This window comes from Dipodomys merriami, unplaced genomic scaffold (assembly GCF_024711535.1).
Source record: "Dipodomys merriami isolate MVZ:Mamm:240054 unplaced genomic scaffold, mDipMer1.0.p SCAF_518, whole genome shotgun sequence".
In the NCBI taxonomy this organism is placed as follows: Eukaryota; Metazoa; Chordata; class Mammalia; order Rodentia; family Heteromyidae; genus Dipodomys; species Dipodomys merriami.
The window spans coordinates 175,623-193,608 of NW_027206089.1; the positions used below are offsets into that span (position 1 = coordinate 175,623).

The 17,986-nt window shown below is 39.3% G+C and overlaps 1 protein-coding gene across 1 annotated transcript in view; it reads left to right on the forward strand.

The window, feature by feature from the left end:
* Positions 1 to 17,986, forward strand: part of Supt16h (SPT16 homolog, facilitates chromatin remodeling subunit) — a 50,203-nt gene that overhangs the window by 9,975 nt on the left and 22,242 nt on the right. The window contains exons 2-8 of the mRNA XM_069998369.1: positions 4,949 to 5,041; positions 7,429 to 7,599; positions 9,146 to 9,298; positions 10,329 to 10,475; positions 10,829 to 10,980; positions 12,410 to 12,582; positions 16,796 to 16,886. Of these exons, the coding sequence (XP_069854470.1) occupies positions 4,949 to 5,041; positions 7,429 to 7,599; positions 9,146 to 9,298; positions 10,329 to 10,475; positions 10,829 to 10,980; positions 12,410 to 12,582; positions 16,796 to 16,886 (980 nt within the window). The remainder of the gene's footprint in view (positions 1 to 4,948; positions 5,042 to 7,428; positions 7,600 to 9,145; positions 9,299 to 10,328; positions 10,476 to 10,828; positions 10,981 to 12,409; positions 12,583 to 16,795; positions 16,887 to 17,986) is intronic.

Genomic DNA, 17,986 nt, shown 5'->3' on the forward strand with positions numbered 1-17,986 from the left:
TTTGTCTAACTCCTGGTATTTAGTACATTGTGCTGGACCTAGCATCTGAATCTGGAGCATTTCTGAGCCTTTTTTTGTGTGTGTCCAAAATGGAGCTCATTTGTGTTCAAGGCTAGCATTCTACCTACCACAGCTCCACCAAACTTTCTAGTGGTTAATTGGAGATAAGAGTCTCATGGACTTTCCTGGCCGGGCTGGCTTTGGACCATGATCTTCCAATCTCAGCCTCCTGAGTAGCTAGGTTTACAGGCATGATCTACCAGCACCCGACTTCTTCACAGATTTTTAAGGAAGATTAAAGTCTTTTGCAAAGAGATTTAGAGTTTGTCTTAGAGCTTCTGAGAATTCGAAATAGATCTCTTTTTTTGTTGTTGTTGTTGGTTGTGGGGCTTGAACTCTGGGCCTGGGTGCTGCCCCTCAGCTCTTCAGCTCAAGGTTAGCGCTCTACCACTTGAACCACAGTGCCACTTCTGGCTTTTTCTGCTTATGTGGTGCTGAGGAATCGAACCCAGGGCCTCATGCATTCGAGGCAAGCACTCTAGCACTGAGCCACCTTCCCAGTCCGCGAAATAGATATCTTGACTTTGCTAACTACACTTCTTTTTAGCCCTAATCTTGTTCACATATATGTCTACATATATAGGCTTATTTCCCTTCCCTGATACTTAGTGGCCCTGAGTTCTAGCCCAGTGAGACACTACAAGACATTTGTATTTCTCAATATCCCAGTGAGGGTTGATGGTGGTCAATTAAGAGTGTTACCCTAACTCTTTACTACTCTCCATTCTCTCTCTCTCTTATTTTTTTTATTTTTTTTATTTTTTGGTCAGTCCTGCGGTTTGAACTCAGGGCCTGAATACTGTCCCTTAGCTTCTTTTGCTTGAGCCACAGTGCCACTTCCAACTTTTTCTATGTATGTGGTACTGAGGAATTGAACCCAGGGCATCATGAATACTAAGCAAGCATTCTACCACTAAGCCACATTCCCAACCATCACTATAAATGGAAAATGTCAAAAATGAAAAGTAGTTGCTAAAAAATAAAGATAATGAAAGTACACCTCTGTATCACAACACAGCATATGTTAAGGACAAACACCAAGCAGATACATTCTTAATATAGTCAAGTAGATTAAAAGAAAATTTAAAAATGTACATTTTTTTCTCTGTTATTAAAGCCATACCACCCAGAATTACTGCCTTTTGGATTGCACACTTTTTGGAAACCTGTTACATTGTATGTATTCTGTACTGATTATGAATAGCCAATTGTTTATCAGAAATAGTGGTATGAGGTACAAGTAAATTTTTTAGTCAAAGGTCATTCTTGAAACAACACAGACATGGAGATTAAAGAAATTAGAGTGCAAAAGGGTTAAGAGGTAGAGTCAAAGTTCAAAACCTTAGGTAGTCTGGCTTCTGAATGAGCCCTTACTCAGTAAGCATTCTGTTAGATACAGAATTCAGATCAACACCTTGATACCTATTAACTTGTAGTTGCTAAAAGAAATTTGAATGTGTGTCACACCTTGATTGGAGTTTTGAGTATGAAAATTAGGGTCAGGAAACTACTTGGTGCTAAAGTTAGGGTTAAAGTGTCCTGGGAATTTTATCATAGTAGTTCTAAATTTGGGGGTATGGGGGGGGGAGAAGGTCTAGACATTGAAGCCAGGACATCATGCCTGCTAAGAGCACATTCTACCACTGAACATTATACCCTAATCCTTCATACTTTTGTTATAAGAACCATTTTACAATCTTAAATAACTCAAGATCCTAAAGAGCCTTTTTATAAAATAAGCTTACACTACTTAATTGTAATTTCCACACACCTTACAATGTATTCTAGTCTTGAACTATCACTGTCCTCAAACAATTTCAAATTTTTATTGTTCTATTTTCAAAATTACAAACTATATTTCTACCATATTCATCCTTAAAGAGCTTTTATATAAGTAGAATCAAGTATAAAGGTAAAAATGGGCCTAATACACATACATAGTTGGGAAATGGGAGATAATTTAATAACCTTTTTAGAGAACTAAATATTCTGTGAATTTACTAAAGTTTTTCAATTAGTATGACTGTATGTATGTGTCTTTTTTATTGCTTATACCAGTGCTTGAATTTTGGGCTTCATATGTACATTCAGCTTTCTTGCTCAGAGATGGCACTTCAACACTTGAGCTACACATCTAGTTTGGCATTTTATCAGATAATTACAGGTGGAGTTTGATATACTTTTCTGCCAGAGCCTGCCTTGAACCATGAGCCTTCAAGTCTCAGCCTCCAGAGTAGATAGGATTACAGATGTGAGCACTGATGTCCAACTTTTTTTCTCTCTCTCTTTCATTCTTTCTTTCTTTCTTTCTCTCTCATTCCTTCCTTCCTTCCTTCCTTCTCTCTCTCTCTCTCTCTTCTTTCTTTCTTTCTTTCTTTCTTTCTTTCTTTCTTTCTTTCTTTCTTTCTTTCTTTCTTTCTTTCTTTCTTTCTTTCTTTCTTTCTTTCTTTCTTGTATTCTAGTTCAGAGGTTTAAACTCAGGGGCCTCCTTGCTCTTGACTTACTTATTCACTGGTGATAGTCTACCATTTGAGCCATGTCTTCAAACAATCAACCCATTCATTGTTTTGTTTTGTGCTGTTGTTGTTAAGATAGAGTCTCATTTGTGTAGCCCTGGCTGACTATGGAATAAAAATCCTCCCTCTTCGTCTTCCAGAGTGCTAGAATTACAGGCATGGTGGCACTTGGGAGGGTGAGGCAATAGAACCTTGAGTTTGAATCTGGTTTGGGCTACAGAGCAAGACCTTGGTATTTTTGTTTTGAATCAGGATAGAGTAGTGCCACCAGCACAACCCATGTTCGTTGCAGCACTATTCACCATAGCCAAGGTATAGAATCAGCCCAGATGCTCTTCAGTGGATGGATAGATCAAGAAACTGTGGCATATATACACACAATGGAAGAATTTTACTCATCCACTAGAAAGAATGACATTGTACCATTTGTAAAGAAATGGAAAGACCTGGAGAAATTGTGTTAAGTGAACTGAGTCAGGCCCAGGGAGACAAAGGATGCGTGATGCTTTCCCCTAAAGGGGAAAGTTATGTTTAACTTATAAGAAAATATATTAGGTAGGTGCTACAAAGTGTATACAAACATATTAATATGGTGGGTTCTGGGGAGACCTCAAATAGTATAATTCTGTTCACAAAGTAAACACCAGGAAGTGGTACTTGAAAAGGGGTGGGGTAGATCAAAGGGAAGACAATGAAGAGGAGGAGGAAGAATGCAGTCAAGAATTCAGTGTACCTTGCCCATGTAATTGTAACCTCTCTGTATGGTATTTTCAAAATAATAAAATAAAATTCAGTGTATGTCCTACAAAATTAAAAAGAGTATGAGAAGGTATAGATAGGAAAGGGATGGGTAAGAATGTCACAAAAAAAGCCTGCACAAAAAATACAATGTGCACTACTTCACTGTTAGTGAACACACTTATCTACAAATGCTTGTCTTTTAAATAACACAAGTACTTCATACTTCTCATTTCTCATTTCTTTTTTTTTCTTTTTGTTGGTCATGGGGCCTGAACTCTGGGCCTGGGCACTGTCCCTCAGCTCTTCAGCTCAAGGCTAGTGCTCTACCATTTAAGCCACAGCGCCACTTCCAGCTTTTTCTGCTTATGTGGTGCTAAGGACTTGAACCCAGGGCCTCATGCATGCAAAGCAAGCATTCTACCACTGAGCCACCTTCCCAGCCTTCATTTCTCATTTATTTATATAGAAAATAAACAAGACTTTCTATTGCACAAAAGACATTGAAAGTGAAAGAGGTTTGGTTTTGTTTTGTTTTGTTTTCCAGTCATGGGGCTTGAACTCTGGGTGCTATCCCTGTGCTCTTCAGCTCAAGGCTAGCGCTCTGCCACTTGAGCTACAACGCCACTTGTGGTTTTCTAGTGGTTTATTAGAGATAAGAGTCTCACGGACTTTCCTGCCCAGGCTGGCTTTGAACCGTGATCCTCAGATCTCAGCCTCCCGAGTAGCTAGGATTACAGGCGTGAGTCACCAGCACCCAGCAAGTTTTCGGTTTATTCTGAATGTGGTGGTGTAGTTTGATACCACTGCTTTGATTCATACTAAGATTTTTAACTGCAGTTGCTTTATATCAAAGTTTATAACAAGTTTACTCTTAATAAACCTAAAGTGTAACTTTAAAAAAAAGTAACCTAAGGAAAAAGTGTATCTCAGTAGAAATCAGTGGAGGGATTTATATTCCAGGAAACTTCCAAATGTATATGTAAATAAATCCTAATGACTAGGTAAACTTTGAAGACATGTTAAGTGAAAGAAGCCAGGCACAAAGGCTACATAGCACATGAAATGTAGAAAATAAGCAAACCCATAGAGACTAAACCAAGTTAGATTAATAGTTTAATGGTTTAATGGTTGCTGAAAGCTAGAGAAGAGACAGAAAGAGGTGAAGAATGATGGATAAATGGGTACAAGGTTTCTTTTGGGAAGATGAAAAAGTTGTAAAATTAGATCATGGTGATGGTTTCATAATTGAATATTCTAAACATTTTTTCTATCTTTAAATGGTTGAATTTTATTACATGAGACTTTATCAGATTGTTAAAAAGTAGTTAATAGGGGGCTGGGAAGGTGGCTCAGTGGTAGAGTGCTTGCCTTGCATGCATGAGGCCCTGGGTTCAATTCCTCAGCACCACATAAGCAAAAAGAAATGAGCTGTAAGTGGCACTGTGGCTCAAGTGGTAGAGCGCTAGCCTTGAGCTGAAGAGCTGAGCGACAGTGCCCAGGCCCAGAGGTCAGGCTCTACAACCAACCAAAAAGGAAAAAAACAAACAAGAGACATATCGTGGTAAATAACTGAAGTCTTCATTTCTGTTTTGCTAGTGTGAAAAGAAAAATGACTACCTGATCTTTTTCAGAAAGGAGAAGATGAATATGCCAATGTTGATGCCATTGTTGTATCGGTGGGTGTTGATGAAGAAATTGTCTATGCCAAGTCCACTGCCTTACAGGTGAGGAGAGGTTTGCAGTTTTCATCTTTTAATATCATTGAATCATCTCTGGCACTGTTTAGTATTGTAGACACATTAAAATTTTAATTACGGGCCAGGTACCAGTGGCTCATGCCTATAATCAGGAGGCTGAGATCTGAGGATTGTGGTTTGAAGTCAGCCTGGCAAGGAAAGTCCATGAGACTCTTCCTCCCCCCAAAACAAACATGGAGCTGTGGCTCAAGTAATAGAATGATAGCCTTGAACAAAAAGAAGCTTAGACACAGCGACTAGGCCCTGAGTTCAAATCCCAGAACCAGCTCCAAAAATAAAAACAAAAAAAATAATTCCTGGGTCTGAATGTATACCTAATTGATAGATGTCTTTAACATTTGGAGGCCCTAGATTTGACCTCAAGCACCACAAAAATAAAATAATTAATTAAAATAATCCTAGCAGCTATGTTTCAGGTACCTCAAAAATACTACCACATTGAACAGACAGACACAAGTTATTTTTATCACTCAATAAAGTTCTATTGGACTTAGTACTGATTTAGAACATAAAGAAAAAAGAATATTTAACTGATATAACATAAGAAACCTAAGTAATAGTGGGTTAAGTAAAATACTTCTTTTTTATATGGTCTTCTGGGACCTGGCTTTTCCAAGGATCCATGTTCATTGTGTGTATAAGTGAAACAAACTATTGATAAAAAGGAAGAAAATGGGCATCCTAACTTAAAAAAAATTGTTTTATTGTTATTATAAAGGTGATGTACAGAGGAGTTACAATTAAGAACCTTTTTTAAAGAAGACTTACTTCAAGTCCTATATAATGTTTCTGCTTGCCCACCAAAACTGAATTGTATGGCCACACATAGATACAAGAAAAGATGGTAAATAAAGCCTTGTTAGGCTATATACCCAGCAAAAAATGTCAAACCTTTTTGAAGGAGAAGAGAAAACTGAATTATTATACTAAGCAATCAGCATGCTTTAAGGAGGTAGAAGGCATAGTTCTTCAGGCCATTTTTGTACATGTTGAAATTAAACAGTGATTGAGGTGCTGTAAAAAGTTGTCTAATAACTGGTGTGTGCTTTACTTTGCAAGGGCCCTAGGTTTGATCCCCAGCATCAGAAAAAAAGTAAAAATAGAAACAAACTGTCCAAATGATTTGACAGTTTTTATCATGGAATATTTCAGACATCAAAAAGCAGACAGATTGGGGATGGGAAAGTGGGTCAGTGGTAAAGCGCTTCCCTGGCATGCATAAGGCCCTGGGTTTGATTCCTCAGCACCACATAAGCAAAAACAAAAAGCCAGAAGTGGTGCTGTGGCTCAAATGGTAGAGCGCTAGCCTTGAGGTAAGAGCTGAGGGACAGTGCCCAGGCCCAGAGTTCAGGCTCCACGACCAGACCTCCCCTCTTCTCCCCTCCCCCCCCCCCCCCGAAAAAAAAAAAGCAGACAGAGCTAGGCACCCGTGGCTTACGCCTGTAATACTAGGTAGTAAGGAGGCTGAGATCTGAGTATTGTTCAAAGCCAAGCCAGGGCAGGAATGTCTGCAGGAATGTTAGTGAGACTCTTGTCTCCAATTAACTACCAGAAAACCATAAGTGGCACTATGGCTCAAGTGGTAGAGTGCTAGCCTTGAGCTGAAGAGCTGAGGGACAGCGCCTAGGCCCAAAGTTCTAGCCCCATGACTGACAAAAAAAAAAAAAAAAAAAAAAAGCCGGGCGCTGGTGGCTCACGCCTGTAATCCTAGCTACTCAGGAGGCTGAGATCTGAGGATCGCGGTTCAAAGCCAGCCCGGGCAGGAGAGACCGTGAGACTCCTATCTCCAATAAACCACCAGAAAACCAGAAGCGGCGCTGTAGCTCAAGTGTAGAGCACTCGCCTTGAGCTGAAGAGCTGAGGGACAGCGCCCAGGCCCAGAGTTCAAGCCCCACGACCGATAAAACAAAAAAAAAAGCAGACCATAGCTGGGTGCTGGTGACTTATGCCTATAACCCTAGCTACTCAGGAGTCTGAGATCTGAGGATCACAGTTCAGAGCAAGCCTGGGCAGGAAAGTCTGTGAGACTCTTATCTCCAATGAACTATTCAGAAAAGATTGGAAGTAGCACTGTGGCTCAAGTAGTAGAGTGCTACCCTTGAGCACACACAGAGAGGCTCAGGGACACTAGTTCAAGCCCTAGGCAAAAAAATAAAGCAAACATTATACTGAACTTCCATGTACTCATTACACTTGAGTAAACTGTCAATCCTGACCTATCTTATATTCACATTGAAGCTGCCCCATCCCAGATTTTAAGGTTAACCCTAGGTACCTTACTTGTCTATAAATGTTTCTATAAGTGCTATTTTTTTTACCTACACATTTTTCTTAACTGTTGTCTTTTCCCATAGACATGGCTCTTTGGTTATGAACTAACTGATACTATCATGGTCTTCTGTGATGACAAAATCATCTTTATGGCAAGCAAGAAAAAAGTTGAATTCTTGAAACAGATTGCCAACACTAAGGGCAATGAAAATGCTAATGGAGCCCCTGCCATAACACTACTCATACGAGAAAAGGTCAGCAATGCATCATAAATGTGAGAGTGTTTAAAAGTGATGAACTGGGAATATGGCTTATTGGTAGAGTGCTTGCCTGGCATACATGAAGCCCCGAGTTCCATTCCTCAGTACCACATACACAGAGAAAGCTAGAAGTGGCTCTGGAGCTCAAGTGATAGAGTGTTAGCCTTGAACAAAAGAAGCTCAGGGACAGTGCCCAGGCCCTGAGTTCAAGCCCCAGTACTAGCAAAAAAAAAAGTAGTGATACTAGGGCTGAACACAGTGGCTCAGATCTGTAATCCTAGTTATTCAGGAAGCAGAGATTAAGAGGATCAGTTTCAGGCTACTCAGTACAAAAAGTACACAAGACCGTTTCAATCAAAGGTGGGTGAAATACTGTGTGTCTGTTATTCCAGCTATAGAGGATAGATAAAAAGGAGAATCATAGTCTAGGCCAGCCCAGGGAAAAAGAGAGACCCTGTTTGAAAAATAACAAAACCAAAGGGCTTTGGGGCATGACTTAGGTGGCAGAGTGCCTGCCTAGCAAGTATAAATACCAGTTCAAATACCAGTGCCACCAGAGATACTTTTTACAAAGTTAGGTGTGGTAGGGCATACCTGTGATCACAGGATAACTACTAGTAAGGTTTGCCTTAGGCAAAGACACTATCAATAGCCTGTCTGAAAAATAACTAGAAGCAAAGGGGTTGGGAATGTGGCTTAATAAACCTTGAGTTCAAACCCCAGTACTATCAAAGTAAAGAAAATAATAAGTAAAGAAAAATTATCTGTAATGCCTTATAGTTTAAAATATCAAAGGAATGGGATAGTTCTGTTATTGTAGTTACAAACTTCTGTCACATATTCATTGTTGGTTAGGAAGAAAAGAGTTCAATAACTCAGTTTTACAGCAAAACAAATGGGCTTTGGAAAACTAAATTTACATACAGCCCATCTGTAAAATAGGGAGTTTTTTCCCCTTAGAATTTTGTTCACATTTGTGAGTCTCTTAGCTTTTTTCTAAAGACAAAGAATAGTCTTGTCAGCTAATTTATATAAAAATATCTGAAGCATGTGTTATATATAAGTATGATTTGTTATAACCTAACAAAAAAGTAGATGGGGAGCCAGGCATTACTGGCATATACTTGTTATCCTAGCTACTCAGGAGGCTGAGAGCTGAGGATTGCTGTTCAGAGCCAGACTGGGTCTGAGTCCATGAGACTCTTATCTTTAGTTAATTACTAAAAAGCTGAAAATGGTGCTATAGCTAGGCTTGAGCACAAAAGCTCAAGGACAGTAGTACCCAGGCCAAGTTCAAACCATAGAACTAGTACCAAAAAATACAAAAAAAAAAAAGGTAAATGGGGTTTAGTGAATTTATTCTTTTCATTGTTTAGACTGTTCTTTGTGTATTTCTTTTTTTTTTTAATTTTTTTATTGTAAAGATACTATACAGAGGGTTACAGTTACATGAGTGAGGTAATGAGTATCTTTGTGTATTTCTAAATAGAAAAGAGATGTCTAGTTGTAAAACTAACTTTCTTCTCCATGACGTTAATAGAATGAAAGCAATAAGAGCAACTTTGACAAAATGATTGAAGCCATTAAAGAAAGCAAGAATGGCAAGAAGATTGGAGTGTTCAGCAAAGACAAGTTCCCTGGAGAGTTCATGAAGAGCTGGAATGATTGCCTGAGCAAAGAGGGCTTTGATAAAGTAAGAATACCACTAGAAAGCAGCAGGCTAGGAGTAAAGAAGAGAAAGTTGTGTGTGTTTCCCTAACAAAGAATTTTTGTTTTACCAGAATATTCACATTTTAGGTTTTTGTTCCTTTTGGCTACACAATTTTCAGTCTGAAAGCAGGGCCTTCAAAAGTAGTTCATAGCCGGGCACCAGTGGGTCACACTTAAAATCCTAGTTGGTCAAGAGGCTGAGATCTAAGGATTGTGGTTTAAAGGCAGACTGGACAGATAACACCTGGGGGTACTGGGTTGTGATTCATGCTCTGGCCTGTAGTCATAGCTACCCAGGAGACTGATATCTGAGGATCACAGTTTGCCAGCCCAGGCAGGCAAGTCTGTGAGGCTCTTATCTCCAATTAACCACCAGAAAATTAGAAGTGGTGCTATGGCTCAAAGTGGTAGAAAGCTAGCTTGAGCAAAAGAGCTCAGACACAGCACCCAGGCCCCAGGTTTAAGCCTCATGACAAACTACCTCTCCCCCCAAAACGGTGGTCCAAACACCACTGAGAAAAATTTCATGACCAAAACTATTTTCTGCTTTCTTCTCTGCCTGCCTATCTTTCTTCTTCAACCCATACAAAACCCTTCAGAAATGGAAATAAACTTTTTTTTTTTCGTCAGTTGTGGGGCCTGAACTCTGGGCCTCGGTGCTGTCCCTCAGCTCTTCAGCTCAAGGCTAGTGCTCTACCACTTGAGCCACAGGGCCACTTCTGGCTTTTTCTGCTTATGTGGTGCTAAGTAATGGAATCCAGGGCCTCATGCATGGGAGGCAAACACTATGCTGCGCCACCTTCCCAGCCCCGGAAATAAACATTTTAAGAGGCATATTAGCTTAAATGCCTCTTAGAGAAAATTCATAATTTGAACTATTTGAACTTCTGCAAACTAATGATAAAACATGCTAAATAAATGAATAGCATCTCTGATAATATTCAAAAATGGAAGAGATGTGCCTCTTTGGCAGTAGTATTTGCATATTCGAAAGTCCTGTCCCTTGACTGCAGGTAGATATCAGTGCAGTTGTGGCCTATACCATCGCTGTGAAGGAGGATGGGGAGCTCAACCTGATGAAAAAGGCAGCCAGCATTACCTCTGAGGTCTTCAACAAATTCTTCAAGGAAAGAGTTATGGAGATAGTTGATGCAGATGAGGTGAGTATAAAGGGAAGATGTCCTTTTTTTGTAAAGCAATAATAAACCCCTTCTCTGCACATTTTTTATAATGTGTTCAGCTTCCTTTGAAATTAAGACTTTAACACTTAAGCTGGTAGTAAAGGCCAAAATAACTAAACATGCACTGCAATTTATTGCAGTTACCTATTATTTTTCTTGAGAATCCTTGGAGTATCTGAGTTCCACTTCTACAATTTGCTTTATATTTATGGTTTATAAACCATAAAATGCATGTTGTCTTCAAATAATAAGCACCTAATACTTCTACTTGTCACTCTCTAACAAATGTGGGGGGGGGTTGTTTGTTTGTTTTTCCCTGTGTACTCTTATAGAAAGTTCGGCATAGCAAACTGGCTGAGTCTGTGGAAAAGGCCATTGAAGAGAAAAAATATCTGGCTGGGGCAGACCCTTCTACTGTGGAAATGTGTTACCCTCCCATTATTCAGAGTGGTGGCAACTATAATCTCAAATTCAGTGTAGTGAGGTGAGTATTAGAACATCAAACAATAGCAACCAGAACATTTTGACTTTGAGCTAGTTTTTCTTTGACTTTAAAATTAACAAGAGTGGTACTCACTCAGCATTATGGTGAGATGAACTATCCAACTGGTGGTTGGTGACAGGAGGAAAAAACTGGAAGAGAACGAAGATAGCATCGTCCAAAATGAAACAGTACTCATTACCTGACTTACAAAACTTTAACCTCTGTGTATATCATCTTTTTATTTTTATTTTTATTTTTTTAGGTCCAGTCATGGGGCCTGAAGCGCTGTCCCTCAGCTCTTCAGCTCAAGGCTAGTGCTCTACCACTTGAGCCACAGCATCACTTCTGGCTTTTTTCTTTTTGCTTATGTGGTGCTGAGGAATGGAACCCAGGGCCTCAGGCATGCATGACAAGCACTCTACCACTGAGCCATCTTCCCAGCCCTCATCTTTTTAATAGTATTAAAAAAATAAAAATTATGTCTAGGAATGTGGTCTAGTGGTAAAGTGCTTGCCTCGCATTCATGAAACCCTGGGTTCCATTCCTCAATACCACATAAACAGAAAAAGCCAGAAGTGATGCTGTGGCTCAAGTAGTAGGTGCTAGCCTTGAGCCAAAGAAGCTCAGGGACAGTGCCCAGGCCCCGAGTTCAAGCCCCAGGACTGGCAAAAATAAATAAATATAAATAAAAACAAGAGTAAGAGGCAGAATAGCAAGTAGTCTTCTGTATTTTCTGGTTTGTCTTTTTTTTTTTTTTTTTTTTTTGGTCATGGGGCTTGAACTCAGGGTCTGGGCACTGTCCCTGAGCTGCTTTTGCTCAAGGCTAACACTCTGCCACTTGAATCACAGTGCCACTTCTGGTTTTCTGGTGGTTAATTGGAGATAAGAATCTCATGGACTTTTCTTCCTGGGTTCTTTGAACTGCATTCCTAGTAGCTAGGATTACAGGCGTGAGCCACCAGCACCCAGCCTTCTATATTTTCTGTAAATGTTTATTCTATATTTGATTTTAATTTTTTTCCAAATTAAATACTGGAAAATAAAAATAGTTGTTGAAAAAATTAACATGACATTAGATATTTAAGAAATATAGCAAAGAGGAGGAAAGCCCTGTCCAGCATGCACAAGGTCCTAGGTTTAATTCGCAGCATAGCTGTTACATGCCCTATGAAGGATACTGTTCCTCCTGAAGAGACTAATTATAATACACAGATTATAGAAGACTCCTAACAACTCTACTGTTAGGCCAAGAGTATAGTTCAATATAATCCTTAAGCAATTTTAAATGCAATACTCAACTTCTTGAATTTTTATTCTAAAAGATTTAATCTTTATTCAAACACAAGGAAAGTGGCAGTCATTGATGAATGGTGTGTGACAGTTATACTTTGCTAGTTTTGATAATAAAATGCTTTCTTTTGTTCTCTAGTGACAAGAACCATATGCATTTTGGGGCCATCACTTGTGCCATGGGTATTCGCTTCAAATCTTATTGCTCTAACCTTGTTCGCACATTGATGGTTGACCCTTCTCAGGAAGTCCAAGAAAATTACAACTTTTTGCTCCAGCTTCAAGAAGAACTGTTAAAGGAATTAAGACATGGTAAGGTACCATAGAAAAGGTTTGCAAATCAAGCAGGTAGACGGACAGACAGATAGATTGATCTGTCTTTAACCAGGAGCCAGTATTTCATACCTGTAAACTTATCTAGTCAGGAGGCTGAGATCTGAGGATCTCAGTTCTAAGCCAGCCTGGGCAGGTTATCTCCAGTTAACTAACAAAAATCCAGAAGTAGAGCTATAGCTCAAGTGGTAGTATACTAACATTGAGCTAAAAAATAAAAAGCTCAGGGATAGCACCAGGTCCTGAGTTAAAGTCAGGACTGTCACAAAAAATAAAATTAAAAACAAAAACAGAAAAACGTTAATGTTGATACGCATTTATACCCTGGAGAGTCTTCTACAAAAGATAAATAACCCTAACATTTAGCTCTTGAATCTACTTTTCTTTCAGATAGTAGTTGTCATTGATGTTTACAGAGACTTCTCATTTGTTAGGTCTCTATTTCCAGATCTTCACATAACATCTTGACTTTAGTAACCTCCTTTGCTAAGATCTGAGAACTACTATCTCTTATCAACAGGCTATATGTGGTTAATCCTCCATTGAATGGATACCAAAAATACAAGAATGTTAGAGACTAGAATAAATTAGCACTTTTAAACTAGTAAGTAACTACTGCAGAAACCAACAATCCAAAAAAAGAAAAGTGAAGTCAGGCAGGAGGATATTGAGTTTGAGGCCAGCCCTGGCAAAGTTAATGAGACCCAGTCTCAAAAATAATATTCAAACAAAAGGACTAGGCATGTGGCTTTAATAGTAGAGCACTTGCCAACATGTACAACACGTACCAGGCTTTGAGTTCAATCCCTAGTACTAGAATGTGTGATTAAGTAAACAAAGCGAAGTACTTGACAACTCTTTTGCCTTGGATTTTACCAACCCAGGTTAGCTAAGTCAAACTTTTTTTACCACATTTAAATGATTTTCTAATTTTACCTGTGTTTCCCAGATATTCTTTTTTTTTGGTCCGGTCGTGGGGCCTGAACTCTGGGCCTGGGCACTGTCCCTCAGCTCTTCAGCTCAAGGCTAGCACTCTACCACTTGAGCCACAGCGCCACTTCCAGCTCATTTCTTTTTGCTTATGTGGTGCTGAGGAATCGAACCCAGGGCCTCATGCATGCAAGGCAAGTGCTCTACCACTGAGCCACCTTCCCAGCCCCTGAGTGTTGGATTTTTTTTAATTTATTTTTATTGTTTTTGTCACTTGTGGGGCCTCAACTCGGCCTGGGTGCTGTACCTGAGATCTTCAGTTCAAGGTTAGCACTCAAGCCACAGTTCCACTTCCAGTTTTTTCTGCTTATGTTGTGCTGAGGAATCGGACCAGGGCCTCATGCATGCAAGGCAAAAACTCTACCACTGAGCCACCTTCCCAGCCCGTGTTGGTTTTTGAAACCTAGTCTTTCTCAATATCCCAGGATGGCCTCAAATTTGAGATCATCCTTTTGTAGCCTCCACAATACCAAACTAAGACAATTCTTTTAAAACTAATTCACATTTGGAAATGAATGAAAAAGCATACCATCAGGGTCTTTTTCAGAATGTATAATAATTTTAACATACTTACCAACCTTTCATTCAGAAATATATTCAATTCCATAGTCAAACCCATATAGGTATGACCTTACATCTTTAATACAGTTAGCCTGTACAAATGGGGAAAAGACTATATTTAACACTTCTAGACCAGTGTACCTATTAATTTCTATACCATGCCAACTCAAAACTGTTTTCCATCGTTGACAGCATAGCTAGAGTTTACAAAAATTCAAATTATATGGATATGTATATATTTAAAGACCAATAATAAACCAATGGATTGAAAGTAGCAGCATCCTTTTCAGGTTTGCTGTGATCTGAAGAAAGTTACAAAGACATCTACTACACTTAATTTTAAAAAGGAAATAAGTTTAAAAAAAAAAAAGTAAAACCAGAAAAAAAAATTCTTTTGCTGTTGTGACACCTAATTTTTTTTTTTTTTTTTTTTGGTCAATCTTGGGCCTTGAACTCAGAGCCTTAGGCATGTCCATGAGCTTTTTTGTTCAAGGCTTGTTACCCACTTTGAACCACAACACCACTTCCATTTTTCTGGTAGTTAATTGGAGATAAGAGTGTCATGGACTTTCCTGTCCAGGTCAGCTTCAAACTGTGATAAGATCTCAGCCTCCTGAGTAGCTAGGATTACAGATGTGAGCCAAATTAACTACCAAAAAAAACAGAAGTGGAGCTGTGGCTCAAGTGTTAGCACTCGAGTCTTCAGCACAAAAGCTCAGGCATAGGGCCTAGGCCCTCCCTCCCCCACAAAAAATTAGCTTCTTCATTATTCTATAGAAAGAAAATACTATAGAAAGAAAATACTGTAAAGTAATAGCATTAAAAAACAGCTCTGTTAAAGCATGGCCATCCATAAAGTAAGTTCAGTTATGTCACTATCTGTCTATGCTTAAAATACTAAAATGGTGGGGTTTAAAAGGTATTGTTTAAGGTTTAATTGTACTTTTCCAGCAGAGGGTCCAAAAGATGATATGACACAGCAAAAAGAAATCCATTCTTTTTCTTCTTTTCCATTAAGTAGTTGTACAAAGAGATTACAATTCCATAAAAAATATATTTTCTTAGCATTTCTTTTCATTGTCCATAGTTTTAAGTATTCCATTTATTAAAGTGTGTGTATGTATGGGTCTACATGCATGCATGCCAGTATTGGAGGTTCAACTCAAGGCCTCATGCTCTTGCTCAATTTTCTTGCCCATTGCTGGACTCATCACTTGAGCAATGCTTCCAGTTCCAGCTTTTTGCTAGTTTATTAAGGAGTCTCAGATTTGCCTGGGTTGACAGGATCCTGAGTAGCTATGATTATCATAATCATAGCACTTGGCTTGCTTACTCCTCCTTCAAGCAAGTACTCTTCCATTTGAGCCATACCTCCAGTCCCTACCGACATTAATTATTTTCAAGGTAGAGTTTCATTTTATGTTCCCTGGCTGACCTTGGCCTTCCTACTTCTGTTTCCCCTTATCACTGGTGATGATGGGCATATGGCACCGCTTCCTGCCTTTATTCGGAGTTTCAAACAAAAGAATTAAGATTTACTTTAAAAAACAAACAAACAAGGTAGGTTTTTTAAAAATAACAGTTCCTGGTCCCCATCCCTGACACTGCATTTCTTTTTTTGTTGTTGTTGTTGGTCTTGGGGCTTGAATTCTGGGCCTGGGTGCTCTCCCTACGCTCTTAAGCTCAAGGCTAGAGCTCTACCACTTGAGCCACAGCACCACTTCCAGTTTTTGTTTATGTGGTGCTGAGGAATTGAACCCAGGGCTTCATGCATGTGAGACAAGCCCTCTACCACTGAGCCACCTTCCCAGCCTCTGACACTGCATTTCTTTTTTTTTCTTTTTTGTGAGTCATGGGGCTTGAACTCAGTCTGGGCACTGTCCCTCAGCTCCTCAGCTCAAAGCTAGTGCTCTACCACTTGAGCCATAGCACCACTTCCAGTTTTCTGGTGGTTTATTGGAGATAAGAATCTCACGGACATTCCTGCCTGGGCTGGCTTTGAACGTTGATCTTCAGATCTCAGCCTTCTGAGTAGCTAGGATTACAGGCATGAGCCACCAGAGCCCAGCTCTGACACTGCATTTCTCAGTCCATACTTTAAGAAACACTGCTTCGAGGCTAGGAATGTCGCCTAGTGGTAGAGTGCTTAGCATGCATGAAGCCCTGGGTTCAATTCCTCAGCACCACATAAACAGAAAAGGCTGGAAGTGGTGATGTAGCTTAAGTGGTAGCATGCTGGTCTTTTTTTTTTTTTTTTTTTTTTTTTGGTCCGGTCGTGGGGCCTGAACTCTGGGCCTCAGCTCAAGGCTAGCACTCTACCGCTTGAGACATAGCGCCACTTCCGGCTTTTTTCTTTTTGCTTATGTGGTGCTGAGGAGTCGAACCTAGGGCCTCATGCATGCAAGGCGAGCGCTCTACCACTGAGCCACCTTCCGAGCCCCAGCATGCTGGTCTTAAGTCAAAGAGAAGCTCAGGGACTGTGCCCAAGCCCTGAGTTCAAGCCCTAGCACTGGCAACAACAATAACAAAAAAGAAACTGCTTCACGGAACTTTATCGGTGAAAATAATTTTGCTTAAACAGTGCTTTTTGTTGGTTTCCTCTGAAAGATACTTTAATGTTCCCTTTCTGTGTTCTTATTAGGTGTGAAAATATGTGATGTATATAATGCTGTCATGGATATGGTTAAAAAGCAGAAGCCAGAGCTTCTTAACAAGATTACTAAAAACTTAGGGTATGTTGTGATTTGTGTTGTAATTGTTCTGTTTTCATGGTCGGCAATAGTCATATCTGTATTCTTAGACTGTTGGGTTTTCCCAGTGTTTGGAGCCCAGCAACTTACATGTATGCCAAGCATATGGTATTCTCCGAGAAGATGTTATATATTTATGCCCCCTCTCACGTGAGTGAGATACAGATTTGCTAGACCAGTGTAGTGTGTTCTAGCCAAATGAGTATTCCAAGGTCACAATTAGTTCCTGTTTGCAAATTAAATAGTATGAGATGGCCTGCTGTTTTATTCATTTAAAAATGAATTTTATTTATTCTAATGTTTTTCAAATGTATTTGGCCATTGAACATAGAACTCCCAATTAACAGGTTACAAAACAGTTAATACTTGGAGAAACAAAGCTTTAGACAGTCTAGCTGAAAACCAGTTGGGGTATATAATTATTTTCTGGACTTTTTTCATGATACTAAATCTTATGAGTCATATTCCTCTAAAAATTATCTGTCTTAATTCAGTTGTTACTCTCTTGGTAATGTGCCCCTTAGCATTGTGATAAAATGTATATAGGAAAACTCTACTTGATTTCATAGTAAATGAAAATTTAAGTGTTTGGACTGGGAATGTGACATAGTGGTAGAGTGCTTGCCTAGCATGCATAAAACCCTAGGTTCAATTCTCCAATACAACATAAACAGAAAAAGCCCGAAGTGGCACTGTAGCTCAATTGTTAAGAGCACTAGACTTGAGCACAGAGAGGCTCTGGGACAATTCTTGGCCCTGAGTTGAAGCCCCAGGACTGCCACAAAAAAAAAAAGTGTAGATAAATGAGCTGGGAAAAAAAGTTTTTCTATTTTTTTCCTAGTGTGTATATAAGAAATCATTATGGTAAATAGTACAGAGATACTTTATATTAAAAAATTATTTTTCAGCCTGGGATTATACAACGTATTTAAAGGCTAGGTAGATCTTTAATCTTTGGAACCTCTGCTTCATTGACTTCACTTCAACATGTTTGCCTGTTTTTATCTTGAAAATTGAAATAAATGTTATTACATTTGACTCATGTTAGAGATCTTGTAGCCTATTGCTGACATTTCTTTTTT